A 26,704-nucleotide genomic window follows, 5' to 3' on the forward strand; every position below is an offset into this window, starting at 1 on the left:
TTTGTGCACGTTTTGTGTCCCGCGGCCGTGTCGGGGTCCCTGGGGCCGCCTTGGCCTCCGGGCGCGGGGGGGCGCCGGGCCCGCCGCGGGCTCGGGGCGGGGCGGGCGCGCTGAGGGCGCGGGGCGGGGCCTCCGCCCGCCCTTATCCGCGGGCCGCGCCGCTGCCGGTGCTGTGCCCTGCCGCTTCTGTGCCCTACCGCTGCCGCCGCTGCTGCCATGGCGGCCTCCGCAGAGGAGCAGGACGTGATGGCGCGGTACCGCTCCCCGCTGGTGTCGCGCTACGCCAGCGCCGAGATGGCCTACAACTTCAGCGAGAGGAAGAAGTTCAGCACCTGGCGCCGCCTCTGGCTCTACCTCGCCCAGGCTGAGAAGGTAACGGCGGGACGGGCGCTGAGGGCAGAGCGGCCCGGGGCGGGGGGAGAGCGCTGCCGGGACGTCTTCGCGTCCCGATTCCCTTAAGGGCTCTGGCGGATGAGGGCCCGGGAATCGGCCGTACCTTCCCGGAGCTATCGTCGGGAAACCGACCCGAGTAACTTTGCAGGCGCCCCTTTGGCGCGTTCCGGGGAGCAAAGGGGCTCTGCGAGGGGTGGGGGCTCTGCGAGTTCAGGGTTATCCAGCCCTCTGTACACAATCCCTCCTGTCGCCCCTCAGCAAATCATTTCTTCTCGCCTCCTACCCTCCCCCTTGCACTTTTGCCTGCGCTGTAAAATTGGTTTTGTAAAAGCTCTGCTAAGCAATTTTTGGTGAGGGGTTGCCTTTGAGCAAACAGCGGTGTCCTTCCCCAGCGCTCAGCTGTTTGCTTTCCAGGAGGTGTGACGGGTGAGGTGCACTGTCCATTCAATCCGATGGCTGTCTGTCCGTGCCAGCCGGACCACCCCCTGCATCTGTGGCCAGTTGTTGTCAGATAGCCCTTTTTTTCCGAGATAAGTTTACTTTTGGCCAAAGTGAGCAGTACATTAACCCCGCAAGGTACTTGTGATGTTTCTGGTAGGCTGAGTGCCACCAAAAAAAAAAAAAAAAAAAAAAAAAAAAAAAAAAAAAAATTGGGTAGTGTGTATTATTAATTCAAGTATTAGGAACCAACAATTGAGTATGAGTTGTCCAGAGTATGTGCATATGATTGCATGCTGTTGTGTTAGTAGAAAACATGAAGATGACTTTTTTAATGTGCACTTAAAGTTAAACTTTTTGACTTTGACTCTGGTCCTAAAAAGGGATACATGTACAGCTATTATTACATCTTAATTAAGACAATTTTTAAGTTGTACCTGACTTGATTCCTTGTGACTCCTACCAGGTTTTTGACAGTGAAAGGCTTTAGCTTTCAGACTCAATAGGAGCCTATTTGTTTTGTAGGGAGTCCAATTTCTCTTTTCAAAGCCCTGGGATTGTTAGAAGCAATTCAAGCTCTAGATCTGGCTGTTACTGTGAGTGCAAAGGCAGAGAAGTGCCATGCTGGAGAATGTCATTACAGTGCACAACGTCGTTACCATGTTCCTTCTCCATGCAAGGATAGTATCACTACACGGCATTGTCAATAATATCCTGGACCAAATGTGATGTTTCAGAACCTGAAGATGCAGTTATACAGCTGTGCTAAATAGGAGTCACTTTCCAAAGTACTGCATGCCTGATTTTGTCACAGTTCAGATGCTTGAGTGAGAAAGCTGCAAATCTCATCTGGCACAGAAAGTGTCCGTGCTATGAATGCATGCTTGAGGAGCTTTGCATGTTCAAAGCATGACAATTTAAACATTGTTGTATCGATTCCATCAGGTAATCATCACTTTTACTTCTGTTCAAGAGCAGAATATGTGAGTTGCCCAATAGGAGAAAGCAATCTGCTTGGAAGAACCAGTCTGGGGCTTTTAGGTTTCCATTCCCAAGCCCTGAATTCCAGGCTACCCCATTTATTGGCCCTTGGTCTGCCTCCCATTGCCGCCCCAGACTTTTGTTCCCAGAAAGTAGAGATAGGTCTTACAACTTCTTGAGCTCTCTTTTCATAGTGGGAAGAGGAGACTACTATTTTTATCTGGCTCCTCATTCCAGAACAGCTTGTAATCTAATGTCAGCTCTGGACTAAAAAGAAGGGAGAGTCAGCTACTTCCAGCACCTGTTATCTCTGTCAGTGGTCAGTTAGTTACACATACAAACAGTTTCTTTAGGCTCCTTGTAGAAGATGCATAGTATTTCTATGAAAAAGAATACCCACTCAAATACCAGGTAATAAATGAACTATGGCAATCTACTGCAGCACATGTCCTCACTTCCAAGATATTAATGTGTTGCTTGTTTTTGAAGATACATAGCTTATCTTTTCAGATACATTGAAAACCAAACAGTAACAAATGAACTCTGGGCAATACTTCCTTTTGTCTTCTGATAAATCAGATCTAGGAAGGTCTAATCATAGGTTTTCTTAAAGTTGCAGGGAGTAGTAAGACAGAAGACATGCAGCTTAGTGATAAAATTTTAGGTAAAGTGTAGGGCTGGGCAGATGGCTTCAATATTCACTCTACTTAATAAGTGAAATTTTCAAGTGGTCCACTTGGAGTATGTGAGATAAGAATGAAAGAATTATTTCAGTAGGAACTGAATTTGGCAGAAAGTCTATACAGTGTTTTGCTCCTTTCAGCAGGCAGGAGTTTGAAAGAGCAGGCTTAGCAAAGTGTGGGATTAGTAAGAAAAACTTATTTTTCCCAATTGATAGTATTTAAAGTTTGGGTTAAGAGCTGAGATGTCTGAATTTATACCCATCCCAAAACACTAGTTTAATTTTTTGCATAAATTCCTTTGTGTTATGATTCTTCTGTTAACACTTTTTATCTTGAACTCTTGACTTAATTTTACCAGAAAGTCAAGTACAAATTTCTTGGAGTTCTCCCTTTTCGTAGAAGTAGCTTTGACATCCTGCAGCATCAAACTGACTTACAATATGTTTTGCACATAGGAAATATAAATGTTTTCTCTCTTTCTTTAGTAACCCTCCATCTGTTTTTTCTGTCCAGTTTAGGTTTCATTGTTTTTCTGTCACATGTTCTTTATATGATGGACAACACGGTGTTCTCATTCTGTGTGCAGGAGCTGTGCCACATCATCTGCCTGTTCTGCCCCATCCTTTGGGAAAAGTGATGAGCAGTCAGAGCTGTTAGAGTGGCACATCAAAATACTGGGACAGTCTCAGAAGAATGACAGCCTAAAAGCACAGTCCAGAAAGTTCATCACTGACTTCACTGAGCTGTGGTGCTTTGGGGAAAAACCTTGTGTTCTTCCTTATGTAGTTTTCCTACTTGGTTTTCTTAGGTACACGGGTTTGAAGGATGTTTGTTTTCTTCCCGAGGTACTGTCAGTATCAGCAAAAACTCATAGGGAAGAGTTTTGTCCACATGTTTGTGGACAGATGAGAACATCATTTGTCTTGGCACTGCCCTAGCTTGCACGTGTTCTATGTCAAGTTGTGCCTTTTGGGAGGTTATTTCTTTCCTCTCTGTGTGACTGTGTACTGTGGTCAGCTTTTCCCAGAGGATCACGGATGTCTGAGCAAGGCATGAGATTTTAATCTTGGCACAAGAATCATTGCCTGCTGAGCTGCCTGTGCTTTTAGGCAGTTGCAGTCTATACCAGTGCACCTCAAAGGCAGCAGTCTGGGGCCAGATGCCTTTCCCCATTTAGCTGGACACTCACATGTATGTATATACTTGTGGCAGTGTAAGTCTGGGTACTAATTATCTGATGAGGTCCTTGAGAACACATCTGCTTCACTTGCTGTCTTACTCAGTTCCAGGTTCCATATCTGCAAACCATTTTTTCAGTCAGTTTGATTCTGAACAGAACCAGTTTTTTAAATTCTCTGAATCCTGGAAGCCTCCTGGTTGATGATTTCTCATCACTCTTGCACAGGACAATAGTATTTTAATTTGGAAAAGGCAGTAATACCAAGTTCACTGTGAGACTTTTAATTTCTCAGTATCACAAAAAGACATTTTTCTCATCTTAGTGGATTGCACCAGTGTATAATCTGCGGTTGGATATCTTTGTTTTTAAGTTAGCTTGCTAAAAAGCTCTAGCAATTAGTTTTGAATATGAACTAGGAGCGTTCATCTCCTTCTGCCAGATCAAGTAACTGATTTCTCAAGGTTTCATATTCAGTCTGAGATGAGGTACTACAGGACTTTTGAAAAGGTACAAACATATAAAACATATACACCTTTCCGTATGTTTTAAGCCCCCAGTTTATAGTTGTGTAGGTTTAGTTGTGGTCCAGAGAGTTTTTCCTGACACAAGCTATTAGTCGCATGTTAGCTGGACTTTTCTTTAACCAAAAGGTAAACTTCATTAAAAGAAGTTCAAACTCTACTATTTTTATATCACTTTTCCCCATGTACTTTAATTTTTGTAGTTTCCACAGGAATGTTACATGATTGAGGAAGGTATGAAGCCCAGGAGGAACATCTGAGAATGAACACTGTCCTGTCCTATTGGAAAAGGCTGGAGAGCCCTAGAATGAAAGCATTTGCTGTTACAGCTCATTTATACCAAATTGTCACACTTCTGGGAGATGTCAGACGGGAGTAAATTATTTAAACAGCTTCTGACTCCATTTGTTGGCAAAGAGAAAATGCAATGAAAGTTCTTTTCCCCTTGCAGTCACTTGGGCTTTCAATCACAGATGAGCAGATACGGGAGATGGAAGCAAATCTGGACAACATTGATTTCAAGATGGCAGCGGAGGAGGAGAAGAAGCTGCGTCACGATGTGATGGCCCACGTGCACACCTTTGCCCACTGCTGTCCAAAAGCTGCAGCCATCATCCACCTTGGGGCAACCTCCTGCTACGTAGGGGATAACACGGTAATAGTGCATTTCCAGTTCCCTGCCTGCAGAGCTGGGTTAAACAAAGCTACATTTGTTTATTTTATAGCTCTTTATAAAATATTACGTGGATTTTTCAGTCATTTTTGTTCATTTTACTGTTGAAGTTAATTCAGTTCTTAGCATGGCTACCCTAGGAAAGCAAGCTCCAGCTGCCTTCTTTCTTCTGATGTGAAGTAAAATCTATCTGGAAACTCTTCCCTAACCTCTGCTTGCATGTAAAATATTCAAGGAGATAAGAGGGGAGTTGCAAACGCATGAAGAAACATGTGAACTGTGTGATTTATCAGTTACACCCCTGTGACAAGAGTTCACTGACTTGCAGAACAAGGTCCATGAGCTTTCAGTTGCTACTTGGAACCCCTGCGTAATTCAGGGGAAAACAAGCTTTTCAGTAGTGAAGAGAATGGATCAGTGTGTTAAGTGAAAAAGGAAGTATTACCATTCTACAGAGCTGTAAAATACTTGTGAAGAGCCTCATCTACAACAGAGAGCAAACCGAAGCCTTATATCTCAGTATATGTTGCTGTTCCACTGTTCAAGCCATTGCAACTTCACAGCTGCTTTTGTTGCATGAGAAGCTGCTCTGTGATTATTTTTTCTCTACTCCTTTGCAAACATGTTTAGCTTTTGGATAATACCATCTTCCTTGTGACACCTGTGCCCAGCTGTACCTCAGTTTCAAAAGAAGGAGTAAAGGACAACTGGTGCCTCATCAGCCCACTTACTTTTCTGCTGTCTTTAGCCTACAGTGCCTGTATTTTCCACTTGGGACCATATGATTTAGTCTGTCATTCCATGGGCAGTCCCAAGACCTCAAAATAATCATTCATAGGTACTTGGTGGAATCAGGTCTTCCGCCACTTATGACTTTCCATGGACCGTATAAAAGCAGCAATGGTGGATCAGCATTTTTGTCATAAGTAAGTGCAGTGCAACCTCTGTTACAAGAAGGAAAGCAAATCATTTAAGAGGAAACTTTTGAATCATCCATGTCATCTCTGAGAGAAATGGTTATGTCTGATCCTTTAAACATGGCCCAAAGTTCCTTTCTTTGCTTCTTGCAGGATTTGATTGTCCTCCGTGATGGGTTTAACCTCCTGCTGCCCAAGGTGAGAAGGTGGTTCTGCAGTGTCTCAGAAATGGGGAGCACTCATGTCCTTTGTTTAACTGGATTTTCCTAAAACTTTGTGGGAAACTAGGAGGAGTTGTCTGTCTGGGTTGTTCTCAAAAAAGTGAAGTTCCCTTTCTTTCCTTTCTCAAGTGTTTTCCCAGAGCTTTTTGGCTCACAGTGGGAATTATAAGCAGCTCCTTGTTTATCTGTGCCACAGGTACTACATAGCAATAGAGCTGTATTGCTTTCAGGATTATCTTAGTCTTATCCTTAGCTATATTCCTAGGAGTCTGTCAGCATTCAAGAAACTATATAAAACATTTTTCTGAGGTCAGATATAGCAGGAGTGTAGTGCAGTGGTGTCTATCTGACCTGAATGAGTTGGCATCCAATTTGCCCTGGATTGTACATGTGTCAATTATAGCCCAAGCAGCTTTATTTCTGACCAGTTCTAGGGATAAAGAAAATACCCAAGGATGCACCAACTGCAGGATTGGGTTGGGCATGAAGATTAGACTAGTTTGAGCTCAAATCCAATGACTTGTGTGAGCTCTTGATTGAGTTTTGTAGCAAGCAGAAATTGCATGCATGCCCTTAAAAACTGAAACACGCCATATTCTACAGTTAGAGGGGGCTGCACAGTTGCCCCTTAAGGTCCCTTCCTGCACAGTGGTTTCCCTCCCCTTTTTCTCACAATATTGTGCTTAAGCATGTGAACTTCTGTGTTGTTTGGGGGTTTTTCCTCTCTTATTCCACCTCTTTTCTATCCTTCCTGCTTCCACCAGCTCGCAAGGGTGATCAGCCGGCTGGCCGACTTTGCTGAGAAGTATGCTGACATGCCTGCTTTGGGCTTCACTCACTACCAGTAAGTAGCCATCAGCCTTTGCTTTCTTTTTGTTGTCTGTGCTTTGATTAAGTTGACCTGGTACTGCTCTTTTGCCATCCTTTTTCCCATTTCTGACCAGTTGATGGTTCAGAAAAGGCGTATGTGCCTGACTCCAGGCTTGTTCAAGAAATTGGACTGTTGCTTTGACTAGCTGTCAGCAATTGCTTCAACACAGCTACAAATAGAGGATGACTTCCAGGAAAACACAGATGTGCATGTTCTGGGCTGTTTCAAAAAAGCATGACTGGGAATTGCACTAAGCCTGTCTTCCAGTCAGATTTTCTTTGTTTTTCTTTAAGTTATTTTCTGCTGCAGCCTAGAAAGTTTTGTTAATGGCTACTTGTTACTACAGATGCTGAGTCAAAGGATAATGAGATCTGGGTGGTTCTGTTGTTGCGGTAGTTTAATCTCCTGCTTCATGAAGACTGTTTTCAGAAGCATTAAACTATGCCACGAGCTAAGCCTGGATCTTCTACCCCAGTGATATGGAGCAGCAAAGGCAGAGAAATTAAGCACAGGTCGTGTCAGACTCAATGTCTGACACTTGAACCTTTCTCCCAAAGGAAAGTGAAAGCATCAGGTCTCTGATTTATCATCTTGCTGTATATGCAGTGTTGGTTCCATCAGCTCTAGTCCTACAGCTCTCTTCATCTACAGCTTTTTGGAGGAGTATCTGTGTTAGTTTTATTTGGGCTTTTGGAGAGAGGACAGAGGAGTGTTCAAGAAGTGTATACAAGGTGAAATCATAATTGATGTCTCAGCCTTTTCTGTATCATTTGTCAGCAGGGCCTTTACTCCATTCACAGTCACATCCATGTTTTCCCTAGCCTTCCCTTTTCCTGCTTATGTACTTGCAGAGGCCTGTCTTGTTGCCTTTCACATCCCATACTAAATTCATCTAGGTGGGTTTTGGCTTTCCTTGTCCTGTCTCTGCAGTGTTGAATAGTTTCTTTGTATTCCTCCTGGATCGCCTGTCCCTGCTTCCAGATCTTACAAGCTTCCTTTTTATTAAGTCTGAGCTTAATCAGGAGCACATTGTTCATGTGTGTATGGCTTTTTGAAGTAGAATAGAGGTTTTCTTCGGAGTTCATGTGGATAATTTGAAATATTTCACTTTCTGGAAAGTGATTTCCAGAAACACCCCTGTTTTTACCTCAAAGCATTTTCATTGAAGTGTAGCTGAAGCTTGCAGTTATTTATTACAAGGTAGAGGTCTTACAAAAAGTGTTGGCTGACAGCATCGTTGAAGTGTGTTTGCCCAGAGGCTGAGGAACACATTTTTATAAATAAGAAGGAAAGCTTCCTGAGAGGAATCATTTAAAATCACAAAGTGAATGCAGATGTCTCTGTGCTGAGAAGTTCACACCAGTGCTGTAAGTCAGCCAGGATGCCCCCCATGCCCTGGGTGAGCAGAATTGGGTGGTGGAGGGATGCACCCCCAGTCTGGCACAGCCCCTGCAGGCCGGCAGGGGGCACCCGCCTGGCACTTGAACACAGAATTGCTGTTTTCTGGTACTGTAATTCCATCTAATCCCTGAAAGAAATTATTACATCTTCAGTACCATTTACTGCTGACATTGGTACATCCTTCTGCCTAAGACAAATGCTGTTAATTTCTGCTCAAATGAGTCAATAGAGCTGAATCTGTAGGGAACTTTAAATGGCAGGCTCAGCAGTGAAGTGTGGTGCTTGGGCAAATCCTCAATGAGTCATGTTGTGTTCTTGATTGTTTTCAGACCTGCCCAGCTCACCACTGTGGGGAAACGCTGCTGCTTGTGGATTCAAGACTTGTGCATGGACCTGCAGAACCTGGAGCGGGCTCGGGATGACCTGCGCTTCCGGGGGGTGAAAGGCACCACTGGCACTCAAGCCAGCTTCTTGCAGCTCTTTGAGGGAGACCACAGTAAAGTACGTCAGACAGCCCAGGGTGCAGACATACAGTCTTGGCAATATTCTGCTCTGGAATGCTGCTTTCTTTGAGGGAACATTGAGATTCTCGCATTAAATTTACGAAGTCACCCTGATCCCTCTGGGGCTCGTTGACAAGGCTCTGTGAAAGTAAGCAGCATTTGGGATGGGATATTTCTCAGAAAGTAGAAGATTTTTTGACAGTAAACTGAGAAAACCAAAGACCATTTTTGCTCTTGCTGACCTTGCTGCGTTGTATTTTGAGCTCTGTTTTTTTTTTTCACTTCACTCCAAGGTTGAAGAACTGGACAGATTAGTGACTGAGAAGGCAGGATTCAAGCGGTATGTAACACGCATTCTTAGCAGTGTGTGACTCCTGCTGGTAGTGTTGGCCCAGATTCCCCTGGCTGCCAAACCAACATCTGTGCTGCCGTTCACTTATTCCCCCTTGCCATCTTCCATTCCCAGTTGCATTTTCCTGCATGAAACTTCACCTCGTAAATCGGCCACTTCTTCTTGTCTCCCTGTCAAAGCACAGCTGTCCCTTTTCCTCTGTTTACCTCTCTCGCACCTGCATGCTGCCCCAAGAAATTGACAGCCTGAATCCAAAGTTGTTCTCATCCCAGCAGAATGACAGCCCTCCACTTCAAGAGCCACATCACTGCTTGCTCAAAGTCTTGCAGCAGTCTTGTGTCTGCCTGGAACACTTAATTCCTGTGCTTATTTCTAGGGCTTACATGGTCACTGGGCAGACCTACAGTCGCAAGGTGGATATTGGAGTCCTGGCCGTGTTGGCCAGTCTGGGGGCTTCTATACACAAGGTGAGCACCCTAGTTCTATACATTGGGAAGAGGGACAAATGTTTCAGATCTTGAAGAGAAGGTGCTTTGGTGCAGAATGCTCTGCTCAAGAAATATTGGTGTTCCTTGTTCAGCTGTCTTCTTTGTGGTCATGAAAATTCACTGCTGGGTACACGCCTGATACTCAAATCTCAAAGATCTTAAAACCAGTGACAAATAAAGCAAGTTAACTGAGCAGATTCTAAAATGGGTTAACAACTCCCACACCAGATATTAGTCTAATCTATGCTAAATTGATCCAATTAGAGTAAATGTCTTTCCTAGTGGTGTATGAGTTCTTAAATTTCACCATTTCCTCCTAGTTAATTGCCTTTCTGATAATGGTACTCTTCTCTCTGTCCTTGTGGATTCTTTTCATTGATTTACCTCTGTTCCCTCCTTCTTCCTCCTCTTGGGCTAAAGTGATCTGTGGTATTTTCTTCTGTTTTGTTTTTTTCCCAGTTCAGTAAGCACACATTATCTGTGTTTGCAAATCACTGTGCAAGTTTGTTGTGCATTTTCAGTGTTCTCTTCTGATCTGTCTTCCATTCCCTGCAAACATTTGCCCTTGCTGGAGTCCAGTTCCCATCTAATCCAGTGGACATGCTGTTTTCTGTGTTGTCTTGACAAACACTTTTAGGCCAGGCAGTATGATTGCAGTATCAATTTTTTTGTGAAATTTTCCACTGCCCCTAGTTTATTTCTTGCCCATAGATGCAAAGATTCTCCAAGAGCACAAACACTAAGATACATTGGTGGGTGTCAGTTTGGTTCTGTTTTGTTAATTTCTCATGCTTGCTTTCTAGATTTGCACTGACATTCGTCTTTTGGCCAACCTGAAGGAGATAGAGGAGCCTTTTGAGAAAGACCAGATTGGTAAGGGATGAGAGAGTTTTCCTGGGTTGGTGTATGTGTCTTTTCATTTATGTTGGTGTGGCCTTTTAAACAAACTTAGAAATGTCACTGACAGAATTTGCTTTAAATTAACTGGAGTTGACATAATTAGTATTTTCAATCCTTTTAAAAGAAAAAGAAAGGAGGGGAGGGGGAAGGAAAAAGAAAAAACACCTTACCTAAAGGTTTCTGGATATTAGGTAATCAAAATCAGATTTGTATTTTTGCACTCCCTGTGTTTGTGGGGAGAAGAGGAGTAGCCATGTGTGTCCCATTGCCTAGAGAGGCAGACCTGGATCTGAGGATGATTTGAATACCCATTCACTAGAGCAACAAGCAGCACTGTAAGCATCTGACTTTGAAGGACAGTATTACTGAGCAGATGGAGGCTCCAACACTGCTAAGATTGCCATGGGTAGCCTAGAGAGATGGTGCTAAATACTACATTAAAAAGTAAACTATTTGTCCCTTTTTTGTGGTAGTACTCCTGTTTTGCAGAACTGCAAAAATGTCATCTCACTTTTTCTTTGCCCACATTTAGATATTTCTGATCTGAAGGGGGAAATGGTGGTGTCATTTTTGTTATTATAGAAAATTGTTGTATTTTGAGGCTTTAGTCAAAACTATGATGTTGCCCTGATTTTTTAAGATTTTAAGCTTTCTGATGTTTACATTCTTGTAACAAATTTTCTCACACGCTTTCTGTAAATAACTTTTTGTTTTGCATTCTTTTATGGAAGAAGAGAAATTTGATAGACTGTTAGCTTGTCCAGTGTCATTGGAGAGGTGGTACTTTCACCTTCCAGTCCACTGTCACTTTTAGAAAACTATAAATGTTAGAGTCAGAAAATAAACTTCCCTTTTTCTTCACCTTGAGAGCAGCGGTGTGTGCGCTCATGTTGTTTCGTGTCCTATAGTGACACTATGATTCCTGACACATTTTCCTTTCCTGGGGGAGGACCTTCATCTCTTCTCCCCTAATGCAGCACTCCTTCTGTTGCCCTGTTTGCATCCCTGTTCCTGCTTTGCCAGGCTCGAGTGCAATGCCCTACAAGAGGAACCCGATGCGCTCAGAGCGCTGCTGCAGTCTCGCGCGGCACCTGATGACACTGGTGATGGATCCCCTGCAAACGGCCGCCGTGCAGTGGTTTGAGAGAACGCTGGACGACAGTGCCAACAGGTCTGTTCACACTGGGCTCTCCAGGTGGCCTTGTGCAGAAAGCTCCTCTGGCCTCTTAGAAAATACTGCCTTTAAACTAAATCCACAAGGTACCCACTTGACAAAAAGCAGTCTCAATAGAACCTAGAGACTACAAACTGGCTTCCTCTGTACCATCAGATAGAAACTGTTAGGTTCTTTTTAATGTCAAGATCTTTTGTAAAGTAAACCAGCAGTGAAAGGGAGGGATACAGAAGCCAGGGTAATAAATTGCTTTCATAGTCTTCCTGTTTCAATAGCACAGTATTACAGTACTCACATTTCTCAAACTCTCCTCCTTATTTTGGATGCAGTTTTTTGACCCAGCTTTTTTTTTTTTTTTTTTTTTTTTCACGTTTTGGAGAATAGTCCAATACCTTAACCCTCCAAATAATCTAAAAAAAGATATTTTAATTTTGAAAAATATTCTTTACAAGGAGTAGTCAGATCCTGGAGAAAGAGCACAATTACTCTACTCTTTTAAAAGTTTCATGAAAATATGTCTTTAGGATATTGCTCAGCAAATTTTGCTTTGTTTTATAATTCTTCATTACAACTATTTTGAGCTGAGCAGAAGTTATCTACAATTATTATCAAGTAAATTACAGCAATTAAATTCAATGCTTCCATCTTTTATTTGGTACTAAATCTGCATAAAGCTCATGCCTACCTTTGAAATATTTTAGTTTCAAAGTCATATTCTGTTGCAGAATTTGATCTCTTAGAATCTTAGAAATCTCTAGACTTCTAAGGTATGGCACCTGTGAGACAATGAACAGCAGCAGTTTTGGCTTAATTAATGCTAGATTAGTGTTAAGATTGCTGACAAGAATGTTATTTTTAAAATGTCCCCACAAACATAATACCTGCATAACATTTTGTGAAAAAATAGAAGATTTTTTCCCAGGGGGACCTTACTCCACAGCTCCTAGTCTCATTAAAAAAAGAGATGCATAGGCAGCAGAAAACAATGTAAATTTAAGAAATTGCATACTGGTTGATATGGTATGTTTATTTTCATCTCATCTAATAGAAAGACTAATCTGTCCACTTCATTAACCAAATAGAAAAATCTGTGCTCTTGTTAAAGCTATAGTGTCTTGAAGGAGAACAAGCCAGAGAAAGTTCAATCAATCAACAATCCAGCAAAGTTGTTTTAAGGCACTGTGATATAATTGGAGGGCTTAGATGTAGCACAAGGTTCAAGAACTTGGATATTTTAAAAGATGACAGTTTAGGATGGGCCAGGCCCTGCTGTCACAGATGTATGATGCTATGTTTGCTGCATTATGATGCAGAGCATTTTGCCTGATACAGCTCAGGCCCCACTACTCCTCTTGTTTCCCTCCTTTGCTTTTTGTCAGGAGCCTCCTTTGTGGCCAGGAGCTGGTTTCTTGGAGGAAGCCCTCACCAAATGCATGGATCCCCTTGGAAATTCCCCACTGAGCACAGCCAGGCACAGCATGAGCATGCAGCAGGAGGGTAGGATCAGTAGTAGACACTTCAGCAAAGAACACATAGGGGCACATAGGGAAAGATCCTGTAGATTTCTGCCCTGTTTCCTATCTGTGTAAGCACTGAATTATCTTGGAGCTTTCTATGTCTGCCTTCACCCTTTTCCCTCTCTGTCTCTACTGTCCAAAAAGAAAAGAAAAAAAAAAAAAAGTGAATAGCTCCAGTGTTAGGCCACAGTGATGCTATTTAGAGCATTATTTACAGAAGCTGAAGGATCTGAGGTGGCTGGAATATGGCTTTGTTGCTGACCAGGGTTCTGGGTATGTGTGTCTCGTAGGCGCGTGTGTCTGGCTGAGGCTTTCCTCACAGCTGACATCATTCTGAGTACACTGCAGAATGTCTCCGAGGGACTTGTGGTGTATCCAAAGGTAAAGCAGGAGATAATGGACCTCCTTGGTAATGCTACAACTATGCCAAAGTGTACAAAAATGCTCCCACTCAAGAATTACATTTTTATGTTAGTTCAAATGGTTTCTGAATTTTGCCCTATTCTTGCCATATTCTGTTGTAGGACATGCGTTAGGGGCCTCTTGTGAGGCCAAAGCAGAGTAAATACAAAACTTGTTACAAAAGATATTTTTCCCTGAATTACAGAACAGATCTGTAGAACTTAGCAGTGAAAGATACTGTTTATACAGATCTCATCCAGTCCTAGAACTTAGTATAGGTTAAAAAAACTATTGGACATCTTTTCCAAACTAATGTCTCGTACAAGATATGGCTTCTAAGTATTATCAACTTCAATACCTGGATTTCCAGAGCTGAGTTCAAAATGACAATGTGTCTTTGCATCACAGGGACAAATTTTTTATCAGGGCCTGTTATAATAGGAAGAGGGGCAATGGTTTTAAACTGACAAAGGGACAATTCAGATGATATAGGAAAGAAATTTTATTACAAAGAAGGTGGTGAAACACTAGAATAGGTTGCCCAGAGAGGTGGTGGATGCCCCCTCACTGGAAACATTCAGCATGAGGTTGGACAGGGCTCTGCGCAACCTGATCTAATTGAAGATTTCGCTGCTCATTGCAGGTAGTTGAACTAGATGGCCTTTAAAGGTCCCTTCCTACCTAAACTTTTCTGTGATTCTGTCACCATTGCCCAGTCCCAGAGATTCAAGGGGAGAGGAAAAAGTCTTCACTGCAAAGTTTTCAGTCGCCTATAGACTTTCTATAATGCTGTTTCTTTTTTCCTTTTTTTTTTTGTGTGTGTGTGTGTTTAAGGTGATTGAGAGAAGGATCCGGCAGGAGCTGCCATTCATGGCCACAGAGAATATAATCATGGCAATGGTGAAGGCTGGGGGCAATCGTCAGGTACAAATGAAGTGTCCAAATTACCTTTGTTTACAGCCTGATGTTTGTCTCCTGAGAAACAAATGTATCTGGGCTCTTGTCCTACCTCAACTCTTCACCTGCTCCCACAGATTTATTAGTATTGCACTGGTGCTGCAAAGCCAGGCTCTGCTCTCTGAGGGGAGAGCACTTGTAGAGATCCCTGTGTTCTGTTAGGAACACTGTGTGTTTGAGCTAATCTGGCTGGCTGTGCTGGAGAAGAGGGAGACCTATGTTTGATACTAGTAGGCGTTTTCCTTTTTTAAGTGTTTGAAGGAACTTGGAACACAGGCCAGGCTTCTTTAAATGGAACATGTTGGCAGTTGGCTACCTTATAAATTAAAAGAGGATGAATCAGTACTGTTAACAAAAAAAGCAAGACCATTCTGAATCACTCATTCATGTGTCATGCTTCCCTAACTCAGTACAGTATATTAACCACTTTGTTTATAGTCTTTCATTCAGCTTCCTGTGTTCAAGCAAGCTGTAATTAAATATTTTCCTTAGTAAATAAACCCAGACACAATTAGATTATATTTTCTTATCATTTAATTTCACAGCTCAGGTCAAAATTGATAATCAAATTTCCATCTTAATGAAACACCTTATTTTCATTTACCTTCTGGATAATAATTTTTCCTTCTATGGTTATTTCCACATCAAGGATAGAAGTGAAACTTGCAAGAATAATGGAAGAGTTTGATAGAAGCTTTGAGCAGAATATATGTGGTTTCAGTTTTCTGAAACAGTTGTGGCAAATCACCCATTATATTAGTCAGGAAACATCATTTTTTCCTTTTTTTTTCCCCCCGTGTTTCTGATGTCAGTGGGTCAGTGAGTAAGCTTCCTGACTAATCACATTCTGTGATTCATTTGTGTCTCTTGTTGACCTCCCTTCTTCCTGGTGCTGTTTAATTACATACCCATAGGGCTTAGTACCTTTGTAGAAGGTGTTCATATTCACATTCATATGTTCTGGTTTTGTGTGCCGGGAACTTTGGAACAGCACATTTTCTAGGCTTTCCTACCTCATAGCACTGAAACTCAGTTCCTTTCCCCACTACTAAACAGATCCCTCCCCTAAATATCCAAAAGATAGATGTGTTCACCTGAGGCAGGTCAGTGGTGAAGCAAAATGACATTTGGATAGAGAAAGCAGGATTATTTTTGTCCTAATTGTAGATCAAGGATGATACATTTAAGGAGAAGATTCCTGCATAGCTGTAAATGCAGTCACATGGCTGTATTTTAGGACCAGCATGGCAATATCTGATTTTGCAGGTGGTAGCTGACTACAGTTGGGTTCCCTTATTCTTACCATTTGATTCCAAAGGAATGGGTTTTTTTCCTCAGTCTATCCTTATGTAGGCCATGATTTGCAAAGTCTCACTGCTTGTTAAGTTGGACAGATTCTTTTCTTTTCCCTTTTCAAAATCTGTAGAGGTTTACATTATTTACAGTTGGAAAAAAAAAAAACCCCAAACCCTAGAATGACTCCTAAGAGTATTTGGGAGAGTTGAAGAAGTATAAATTATTCCAATGTCATTAGTTTATATTATAGTTCAGCAGGGAATGTATGTGACATTCGGACTGTTTTAGCCTCAAAGGGCAGCTGTGAAAAGATGAAGAAAATCTTGTTTTAATGCAGTGGCATGTGAAGCACTGCAGTCAAAACTGCATCTTCTTTTTGCACTGTCCAGGGCAATACACTTAGACATTTTTTCCTCCCACCCAAGTTGGTGAGATGAACATGTGCTGTCAATAGCAATGGAATGACTTTTTTTCTTTTTCCATCTTCCTCTCCCTGTACCTACAGGATTGCCATGAGAAAATTCGTGTTCTCTCTCAGCAAGCAGCAGCTGTTGTGAAACAGGAAGGGGGCGATAATGACTTCATTGCCCGTGTCCGTGCTGATCCTTACTTCAGCCCTATCCATAAACAACTCGAAAGCCTCTTGGATCCCTCCTCCTTCACTGGACGTGCTCCTCAACAGGTAAAGTAGTGGAAAGAGGCTGTGGGTTGTAATGCAATGTGTAGTTTAATCCTGCCTCCTTTTGTATATAATATGTACACTGTTTGCCACAGAGTGTACATATTATATAACTCTGGCCATACTACTAAGGCAGACACATTTTTCTCCTTTGATTTCCTTGGCTTTCTTGTCTTTCTTCCCTGTGACTTCACACTTTTGACCTGGACATACCAGACTGTTGGGTGTCTTTGTGAAAGAGAGACCCCAGTGAGACAACCAGGTCCAAATGGGGAGGAGGAGGCAAGTCCTTTTCCTCATTTTATTTTTCTCATCTTGAACAGGTGGCCAAGTTCCTGAAGGAGGAGGTCAGACCGGCGCTGATTCCATACCAAAGCAAGATGGGTGGGAAAGTTGAACTGGCACTTTAGGTATAGTCTGCAAATGTGTGTGGGTACAGGAAGATAATAAAAGCCTTATTGACCCAGGTCTATTTACTGTGTCATGTTATTTTGGTGCTCTTCAGTACATTTAGCCCCCAGAGCATACAGCCACATTGAGTCCAGATGGGCTTTTCATTCTTTGTTTGTTGTTTGATGGAGGTCTTTGACTATTGATGGAGGTCAAGCCTCTATGTATAGTGTGCTGAGTTACTGAGAAACGCTCAGCTGTGACAAGGTAACTTTATCACTGCACCTTCACTGGTCCCTCACAGAGCACTGCCAGCTGTTAAAGAGCAATGCCTGGTGCTGCCTGACATTCATGTAGGACTGACTTGTTGGAGTGCAGAGGTAAGGGGAACTGAGCCCACTCCCATTTTCATCTTTCTTTCCATGCCCCGAAACTTTCTCCACGGGTGTCTCAAAACTTGAGAAGTTTGTCCTGGCTTTCAGAGTACTGTGACTTGGGGAGCAAAGAGGCCAAAACATTAGAAATAATGAGAGAGGGAGGCCATGGAACTTCATGGCTCATCAAACTGGTGCTCCTTCAGTGCTCCTTTCCTAGTTTAATACTGTAGCTGTGGCTCTGTAGCTTCTGAAAATCGTATTTACAGGTGTTGATAAGAAGCCAGTCATTGTGTTCTGGCTGTGATTGTGTTCCTTGGCTGTAGGTGCTTGATAATGAGTGGCAAGTGGACTCTGGCATGTGAAAGTTGCTCTCTACTACAAGTTTTGTCTCATAGGGAGAGAAAAAAGATACTGGAATTCATTGAATTTCAGATAAATTTAAGAGCTTCAGTCTTATTTCTGACATGAATGATCTGTTTTGTAATGTCTGTGCTTTACTGGACATTCAGTAGTGGATCAAATTCTTTACCCTTTGACTTAATCTGGAATAATTCCCTTACCTCTTCTTCCAGTGTTACTACATCACAGAGCATTTCTTCTGCTTCAGTGCAGTAGAAAAGCTCTCTCTCTGGCCTCTTATTTATTCAGAGCCTCAGAGGTGACTTGATAAGGATTACTTGATGATTTTTGAAGTGTGGTTGCTAAAGAGAATTTTAAAAAGCAGAACTAACTGAAAGAGGCTACCTGCAGTCCTTCAGGTCATCATTGTTGAAAGAGGTTTTTAAAATACTGTATGTTTTAGTAAGGCTTGTCTTTATTTAGTAGTTTAGAGCAGTGGGAAGCTTCAGGTTGTGATCTTCTTCCATCGAGACTGCTCTGGTTTTACCTTGCCCCTAGAATTCAAAATGCCTCAAATATTTGCAAGTTTGATGGTGTTTAAAACATTTTGCTTGCTTGTGCTATTAACATTTAATTAGCCATCTGTTTGAAAAGGATAACTCGAACTGAACCCTCGTCATTTTCAGGCTATTACTCAAATTGATAGCCAAGAAAGAAAACAGACAGATGCGTAAGTCCTTATTTTTTGGTCCTCTTTCCTCCTTAAAAAAAACCTACCAACCCTGTGTGGAGAGGAGGAACAGTATCTTTTCTCATCATTGGAAATAATATTTGTCAGGTAGAGGCTGCCAGCTGTGAGGTATTGGATTTGCTTTCCCGGAAATTCTAAAATGAGTAACAGTGGTACAGAGGAAAAGTCATCCTCCTAGAAAACTGGCATGATAAACAAATCCTTTAGGAGACTTCCACTCCTCGGTTTGGGAGCCGACTTTCTACTTTCCTGCAGAGTTGGCAGTGGCAACAGCCGGAAATGTAATTCTCCTCTCTGCTTGGGTGTTGGGAGGAGGTCAGCAGGCAGTGCTTCAGGAGCAGCTCTCAACTTTTCAGCTTTTTATTCTCCCCCTGTACTGAGCACTGGTGAGGCCACACCTTGAGTCCTGTGTCCAATTCTGAGCCCCTCAGTTCAGAAAGGCCAGTGAGGTGCTGGAGCAAGTCCAGAGAGGGGCAGCAAAGCTGGTGAAGAGTCTGGAGCACAGATCTGATGAGGAGCAACTGCGGGAGCTGGTGTCGTTTATCCTGCAGAGAAGGATGTTTAGGGGAATTCTCACTCCCTACAACTACCTGGAAGTAGGGTGTAGCCAGGTGGGGGTCAGCCTCTTCTCCCAGACAACCAGCAACAGGTCAAGAGGCATAGCCTTAAGCTGGACCAGGGGCGATTCGGATTGGGCATTAAAAGGAATTTCACAGAAAGGGTGATTAGACAGGGTGATGGAGTCACCGTCCCTGGAGGTGTTGAAGGAAAGACTAGACGTGGCACTCAGTGCCATGGGCTGCTTGACATGGTGGCGTTCGGTCAGAGCGTGGGCTCCATGATCTCAGAGAGCTTTTCCAACCTAATGGATTCTGTGATTCCGTGGCAGCGTCGTGAGGCCCGATCGCGCTTTGGGCCATTCGGTGCATGTCCCTGCAGCCCGTGCCCGGCGGGGCCATCCCGGCGCCTCTCCGCGCCCGCCGGGCCGCGCTTCCCTTCCCGGCCTACAGCCCCCGCCGCGCCGCGCGCCGCGCCCGCCTCCCGCGCATGCGCCCCGGCAGCGGCGTGTGGGGCCGCCGGGTCGGGGCCGGGCGCCCGCCCTGAGGGGACGGCGGCGGCGGCGGCGGCAGCAGGTGGGTGCCGAGGCAGGTGCGTGCCGGGGCGGGCGGGGACCGCCCTTCGTCCCCCGGGGCTCTCAGCCCCGCGCCGGGGGCGCTCCCCAGCAGCGGCTGAGCCACCTGTGCGGCGCCCCCCGCGCACGCCTCACCCCGGCACCCCCCTGCCCTGCTGGCCCCTCGGGCGGAGCGGGGGCCGAGGCCGCCGGGGCGGCCCCGCTGCCGGGGCCGTGTGCGGGGTGGGGGTGCGCGGCCGCGGCTCCGCTCGCCGGGCTGGGGCGGGGGAGCCGGGAGGGACCCCGGCCCGAGGAAGGCTCCGCGCACCGGCCGCGCTGACGCAGGGTCTGGCTCCGGGAGTGACTCACGCTGTGCTTCCCCGTCTGCACTGCCCGGGGCACGTTCTCCCTGCGCCCCGCTTCCCCCGGCTGAGCTCCCCCTGCTCCCCGGGACCTGCCTCTCCTCTAACCCGCCTCTTCTCCTGCCCCCCCTGGCTGCGACTCCCGGGGGTCCTGCTCTGCCATACTCGGCTGCTCTGCACGCCTGCGCCTTTTCGGAGGTGCCCCGGAGGAGGAGAGACTGTCTGTCTCCTGTCTGGCTGGGGGGAAGGAGCACTCACGAAACACAGATGGAAATATGGCAGTATCCTCTAGGCAATGGGCACAAATAGACGTGCTGCAGGCCCTGTGATTGTCAGCTGTAATAAATGTTAGAAGGAGAGCAGGAGGCAGATGTAATTCTTCGTACCTGCTGATGTAAATCCAAGGAAGCAAAGAGCCACAGTCACGCGGATTTAAATCTCGTTGCAGGCAGTGGCTGTGGGCTCCGGGACGGCTCTTGATGTCTCTTCACAGAACTGGTAAGGGCGGGACAGAAAAAATTTCCTATGTGTGGCTTTGCTTCCTTCCTAATTTTTTTTGAGGGATGCTGAATTTAAGCAGGTGCTTTCCTTCTAAACAAGTCAGTTTCAGTGTTGGTGTGTGGGGGTTTTATGTGATGTCACAGCTTCCTACTTCATGATGTCTCAGCCCTACTCTTCATGGCTTGCTGTGATTTTTTTATTTTTTTTTAATGGGGGTAAGTGGGAATAAAGGAAGAACAGTGCCTTGAGGAAATGGAGGATCCTTTAGTGCAAATAGACGGGAAAGTGAAGCAGCCTTACTGGAATTAAGATCAATGGGTTTTTAGTAGTGCAAGACTGGATCTTAAAATCACTCAAGAAGGAACTGTCAGCCTAGCAGGAGTGGGGCGCTGCTGTGATTTTGCTGAGCTGTTGATCAGGATACAGTTGCTTGCTGGATAATCTGAATTCTAGATTAGTTTTTCAGCTGCTACGGAGTCTGGAGTGGTGGCCTGGAAAGAACCCCTGGAACAAAATTCAATTTCATTATTTATTTCTGGATCCACACAATGTGTGTGTGACTGTCCCTATGCAGAAAAGAAGGCTGAATTCCTACTCTGGAGAATTCATAAAGTAAAAGGGAAGGAAGAGGGTGAGAAGAAGCATGGCATGTAATTGAAGAGGTCAGGGTGGGGACTGGTTGTGTCTTCTTAATACAGTGTTCATTCTGTATTTAACAGATTGAAATGACAAATACTGACTATTTTAATTCCTGTTTATGATAACATTGTGATAATGTGGTTTGATATTCTTAGGGAGATGTCATTCATAGTGACTCTTCTTCTGAAGAAGGATGAAGGGAATTCCTGAGGGGCAGGAGAGAGGAGGGGCATATTTCTGGAGGAATTGCACTGATCAGGGAATGATAGAATTGAGGTGAGGAAAGTACCTGCTTGCTCAGGACTGAAATAATTCTCCAGTTTTAGGGGTCTTTGCTAATGTTGTTTAGGTTTTTCTTCTTTGCTGGGCATTTAACCTGTCACTTTCCCATAAGGTTCTAAAGAACCTTGATGATATTAAAAGACAGGCAATAATCAAAATACTTGGCTTTTAAAAATTAATGTCTTACCTAAGGTGACATGGTAGCAGTAGAGATTATTGGTTAAGAGGTCTGTGTGAGAGCTGCCAGTCTTAGTCCCATTCTTGGTGAATTGATTTGTGTGTTGCAAAATTGTTTCCCATGTTTGGTATTTGGGATGCTTTGACAAAGGAATCAGTGATACCGTGTTTGAGGCGGTAACTGTTTTGGAAATGGTTGGAATGATGCCTCTTCCTGGCTGTTAATTGCAAACTTCTCACCAACACATCAGAAGCAGCAAAAACTTTTAAAAAATAAATCCTAAGGAGTATTGCAACTTTATCTGCAGTGGTAAAGTTGAGGTGCTTTATATTTTGGTGCATGTGGTCCTACAGCTTTTCTAGCTAAATCAGCAGTGACCCTTGCTGGTGATCTGTATCACACTGGCTATTCTAGCTCCTACCCTAATTCAAATGGGTAAGATACAGAGAATTTGCAACTGTCCAGTAGGAGGAGGTAAACAAACAGCTTCATTCTGTGTTGTGGATGTGGTGTCCTAAGTGTCCCTTAAGAGATTGAGATGTTTTGGTACTTCAGGTTTGTGTCCTCAGCCACACAAAGACTTGTCTAAACTTCTTTCTCTGCCACTTTTTATCCCAGGGTCAAGGGTTTTGATGCATAAAGCTTACACAGGCTGAGTATCTTGGAGTGCTGTGGAAAATCCCACTTGTCAGCTGTGTTAGGGTTGGCACCCTGTGGGGAAGAGAAGGATGTTGTCTTGCCACACTTGTTTTGTCTTTGAGGAGCTCTCAAATTTTTTTAAACTGGAGTGTAACCAGTTACATTGGTAACAGAGCAATTTTTTCCTGACTTAAGGAAAACGCCCTGGAGAAATGCAAGCACGCTTGTGTTATGAGATAGGTGAAGAGAAGAGAGTGTTGGGAGGAACACACAAACATTTACAGAACTGGTGGGCATTACCATAATAATTGGTATTAGTATGACTACAAGAACCATTGTTACTGCCCAGTAAGTGCTGGCTGGGAAGTATTTGATGATTCAGAGAATAGAAAGAAAGTCCATAACCTGACAGTTCTTTTTTAGTCTGTAGAAGAAATCTTCCTGATTCGCAGAATCGGGAAATATCAGAGGTTTTGTCTTGTTTTGTTACAAGTGTTAAGAATCCGTGTATATTTTGCTTTTTTTCCTCTTAAGTTATCTGTGCACATAAATTTCTGCAGGAGCAAGATCTAAGTAGTCCAACATGACATGCTAGATAAGAGCTTTGCAAACAGTCCTGAGAGGTGTTTGAGTGTTACTAACCTCTTCAGAAAGTTGACTCCTGTAAAGACAAAGCCCTGAAGGAAAAGTTTTGAATGCTGTGGGATATACTTGCCTTAAAAACCATTTTCTGAAGCCAAATGAAACAAGACCTGCTTAGAGTCCTGTGAAGTGAATCCGACTTTTTTTGCGAATACTGGAGCTGCAGGAGAGTGACCTGAAACAAGCCTTTCCTGTCCCTCACCAAGGTGACAGCAAACCATGACAGCAAAACCTCTGCCAATCCTCTGAGGCTCTATCAAGGAAGAGCCATTGTTCAGGCCCTTGTTCCATTGTCACTGGGAGCAGTAGGATGAGACCAGCTTGAGAATCAAACTTCCACCTGGGTGAGCCTACAGGGCTGGTGATGGTGCTTGTCACCACTCAGGACAGGGGTGTGATATAAAAGACTTTGTAATACCTGACTTTAAGTAACTGTCAGTAGTGTCTTTTAACCTCTCTTTGGTTGGTACAGCCCTACATCTCTACCAGGAATATTTTCTTTCACGTTTCTGTATTCAAACTGGACAGTTGTCATTGATTGCTTTCCACAGATGTCTCATGGCTTACAGTCTTGCAATGGACCAGAAGGTAAACAACACTTCTGAAAATTTTTTGGGAAAACAAATGTCTGTAGAGCTCTGCAGAAGTGCCTTGGTCCTTGGTACTGTGCTTATTTGGGTGAAAATTCCCATGTATTGTGCAGTACTGAACCCTCATAGAAGATATGTTTAGACACTAATGAGAAACCTTTGGTTTATATTTGCATAATGGTGTTTAACAAGGAATTGCCTTTACCCTAAGCCTTGAAGACTGGGGTGACTGCAGGCCTGCCTTTTTGGCACATACAGGTTTTCTTGCCTCTGTGTTGAAAGCCAGGAGAATTTTGCTGTGCAGTGAGAGTTAACACCATGCGAGTTTGTATCCTGGCCTCTCTTTCTAACTTCATTTGATGCAGATAGAAAACCCCAAAAACAGTTGTTTCTGTACTTGACTGTAATCCTCCTGTGTGAGTTGCAAGGAGCACTCTCTATTCCTGTCACACATCTTTCCACCACTCAAATAGTGGGAGTACTGGGAAAGGGGAAACTCCTCCTCTTCCTCTGATCCCAAGGGTCTTGGCTAACAAAAGGTTCTCCACAGAAGTGCAGTTCATGTTTAGCTGGCATGCTTTTTGCCTTGGAGCCAGGTAAATAAAAGGCAGTTCTGCTCTGGAAATAAAATATCTGTTGATGTGTAGGATATCTGCATTCTCCATAAGCAGGTGTTATATAGGGGTGTTTCTGAGACAAGGCTGACGCATTGAACTGTGGTCAGGAAGTCCTTCTGTGATCTGTCTGTCCAATGCGTAAGTGGTAGGAAGCAGGATTCCACTTTTTCACATCCTTATTTTCAAAATGGAGATGCAGTGGGAACAAAACTGCAAGTAACTTGTTTTGTTCCTTTTGTGTAAACTGATAGTTTATGTAGCTCAGCAGCTTCAGCTCCACCGGAGCTCTCTCTGTTATTGCAGCAGGCGTTGCTGGACGCCGAGCAGTGCAAGGAGCAGAACTGTTACATAGTAGTATCTTTTAGTTACATTTCTGCACAGAATTAGATTTCTAATGAGGGCAGGAATCTACAAGGTGCTTTATGGCAGGAGACACAGAGTTCCAGTTTACTTTTTGCTGTCTCTGTTGCTCTTCTAGTGCCCTGAGGCAGCTGGGAGGAAACGCTTTGCCCTGCCACATTCCTGCTGTCAGTATGTGATCCCAGTTGATGACTGGGCAGCACTGGAGTCCTGGGTGGTGCCTCTGCAGTCAGTGGTATAACCTGTCAGCAGCTCCCCTGCCTGCCTGGCTCTGCAGGCCTCGCCCTTGCTGCTCTCCAGGTCTCTCATCCCCCCCTTTGAGACCTGCCCTAAGCTTCTGGTGCATCTCTGCTTCACTTCCAGTACTACAAGGAGTGGGGTGAGGGCAGTTAAAAGTTCCCAGATCTTCATTCCCAGTTGTGTTGTAGAGAGGAAGCCTGAAGGCCACCTCAGCACTTCCAGCCTGCATTTGTACATGTTCCTCAACACCCAAAACAGTGTGAGGCTGGTCTGGTTTTAAGCCTCAGACAGGAAGTTTGGGGTGAGCCAGGTTCACTAACACCATATTGACTCCTTAACCAGTGCCTGTGTCTGGGTCTGTGTGGGATTCTGCATATTTTACAAAGCCAGGCTGTCAGGGTGTGAGGGACAGGAGCTCTCTGCATCTTGTCTGCCCCCCTTGGTCGGGTGTGTGGCTGCTCTTTGCTCATTTGTGTATTTGTTTGTGAGGCTGGAGTTCTCTTCTGACTCTGTGTGCAAAGCAAATATTGACTTGTGGACTAATGGCATTTGCAGCTCCAGGATATGCCTTTGCTTGACTTGAGGGAGACACTGATGGGGGAAGGGAAGGAAGGCCAAGGGCGTCCTCCTGAGAGTTCCCTTGGACATTTCATTGAGCAAATCAGTATTATAATTTGGAAAATGTAAGTGTTCTGGTTGCGAGAAGACAAAATTGAACTGCCTGGTTCTGTACAGAGCTTTTGTCTGATTTCTGAGAGAGGGAGATGTTAAATTGGATACAATCTACTTGGGATTTCAAAAGCTGAGCTGGAAGAGGCTTCTAGAACTACACCTACGTGCATAGCCTCCTGATGGGTGCTGTGACTTTCAATTACTCCTCTCTCTTCCAAAACTTTCTTTCTTAATAAAGGAAGAGAGTAGAGAGCAGTGGAAACCAGCTGACAATCCAGAGGTGGCAGTGGGATTTACTGCATACACTGTTGCTTTCTGTTCATTAAACATAAAGAAAAACAGAGTTTTTCCCAAACTAGCTTATTGTCAGAAGAGGTGTTGTAACTGTCAGAACAGAGGTGCAGTTCTTGTAACAGTGAATGAAAATTATTCTAGGAAAAAATTGTTATGTTTGTTCTGTTCCTTCTGATGATACTCAGAGGAGGTTCCTGCATAGTTACTGGTTGTAAAGTTTTCAGGATACAAAAGCATTGCTTGGTAAAATGTTTGCCTTCTGCACAGTCTGCTGGAGGTATGCTGCCTTTTTGGTGGATTTTTCTTTTTAATCAGTGGGGGAAGAACACTCTTGGGAAGGCGTTCCTGTCCCAAAATAAAGGTCCTACTGAAAGGCTCCAGACAGTGTCATTTTGTTCTTAGCACATCCAGGCCCTACCACCACAAGCTTAGGTGGAGATCACCTAAGCAAAAGAGGCCAAGCAGGTAAAACATAGGCAGCAGGAGATTGCTGTCTGGTGTTTACCAGGAGCCAGCTAATTGAAATCTCTCATACTACAGCTGTGGGGAAGAGCCAGTGTGTCATGGGGAGGCACACTGTTTCCAAGTGGAAGTAAATTTGCAGGACTCCTTTGCAAACATCAATTTCTAAAGGACACCTGCACTAGAAATTAAACTAATTGGACATAATCCTGCATGGTGTGTGTTTGCAACTCCAACAAAGGTGTTGCAGGTGGAGTTCTTCAAATGGCTGTACCTGATGCTGACTGCATGCTTCCACTGTAGCCTTCTTTTTCAGGTACATCACACCTGTGTTCCTGCAGGCTGGAAACAATGGTGGTGTGATTTGTTTTGGACTTTGAATTCAAAAAGTAAATCTGTGATTAACAGGTGCTATTTGCATTTTAGCAAAAAATACATTTCTTTCAAAATATTAAGACTACCTATTGTGTGACCACAATTGCTTCATATAAGAAACTTAAATTGCCTTTAAACATGGGAGAATGCTCCTTAATGTGTGGGTTAAACTGGTTTTAATTTTGTAGTACTGAGAGTTTGGGAGTTGCCATTAATATTTGTTGGATCTGATGTATTTTTTCCTTTGTATTTCTTACTGTTGCTTTATTTCAGAAGTGTGCACATTGCAAATAACAGCAACTTCACACATGTGGTTTCACAAGCTTTGTGGAGCTT

General features: G+C 43.9%; 2 protein-coding genes across 4 annotated transcripts in view; both read left to right on the forward strand.

Annotated features, from left to right (window-relative positions):
- The first annotated feature begins 106 nt into the window (after nucleotides 1-106).
- ADSL (adenylosuccinate lyase) lies at nucleotides 107-17,019 on the forward strand. Its single transcript, XM_054632337.2, has 13 exons — nucleotides 107-372; nucleotides 4,648-4,851; nucleotides 5,940-5,984; nucleotides 6,772-6,851; nucleotides 8,609-8,780; nucleotides 9,076-9,122; nucleotides 9,511-9,601; nucleotides 10,426-10,495; nucleotides 11,546-11,693; nucleotides 13,504-13,594; nucleotides 14,450-14,539; nucleotides 16,374-16,550; nucleotides 16,871-17,019. The coding sequence occupies exons 1-13, from the start codon at nucleotides 217-219 to the stop codon at nucleotides 16,955-16,957; spliced, it is 1,458 nt and encodes a 485-aa protein (XP_054488312.1). The 5' UTR covers nucleotides 107-216; the 3' UTR covers nucleotides 16,958-17,019.
- Nucleotides 17,020-19,436: 2,417 nt separating this feature from the next.
- Nucleotides 19,437-26,704, forward strand: part of SGSM3 (small G protein signaling modulator 3) — a 29,969-nt gene continuing 22,701 nt past the window's right edge. The window contains exons 1-3 of one of the 3 annotated variants that reach the window (XM_077178618.1): nucleotides 19,447-19,537; nucleotides 20,326-20,375; nucleotides 21,173-21,293. The gene's annotated coding sequence lies outside the window, so the exon portion shown is untranslated. Of the gene's footprint in view, nucleotides 19,538-20,325; nucleotides 20,376-21,172; nucleotides 21,294-26,704 lie in introns of all 3 variants that reach the window. The other 2 variants (XM_054632437.2, XM_077178619.1) reach the window with 2 other exon arrangements.

The sequence above is a fragment of the Agelaius phoeniceus genome, chromosome 5 (assembly GCF_051311805.1).
Source record: "Agelaius phoeniceus isolate bAgePho1 chromosome 5, bAgePho1.hap1, whole genome shotgun sequence".
Taxonomy (NCBI): Eukaryota; Metazoa; Chordata; class Aves; order Passeriformes; family Icteridae; genus Agelaius; species Agelaius phoeniceus.

Bases quoted from the DNA above. Each gene is read 5' to 3' on its own strand.
- ADSL (XM_054632337.2), top strand. From the start codon at position 217: ATGGCGGCCTCCGCAGAGGAGCAGGACGTGATGGCGCGGTACCGCTCC. The intron at 6,852-8,608 runs GTAAGTAGCCAT...GATTGTTTTCAG, and splicing joins TTGGGCTTCACTCACTACCA to ACCTGCCCAGCTCACCACTG. The intron at 9,123-9,510 runs GTATGTAACACG...GCTTATTTCTAG, and splicing joins GAGAAGGCAGGATTCAAGCG to GGCTTACATGGTCACTGGGC.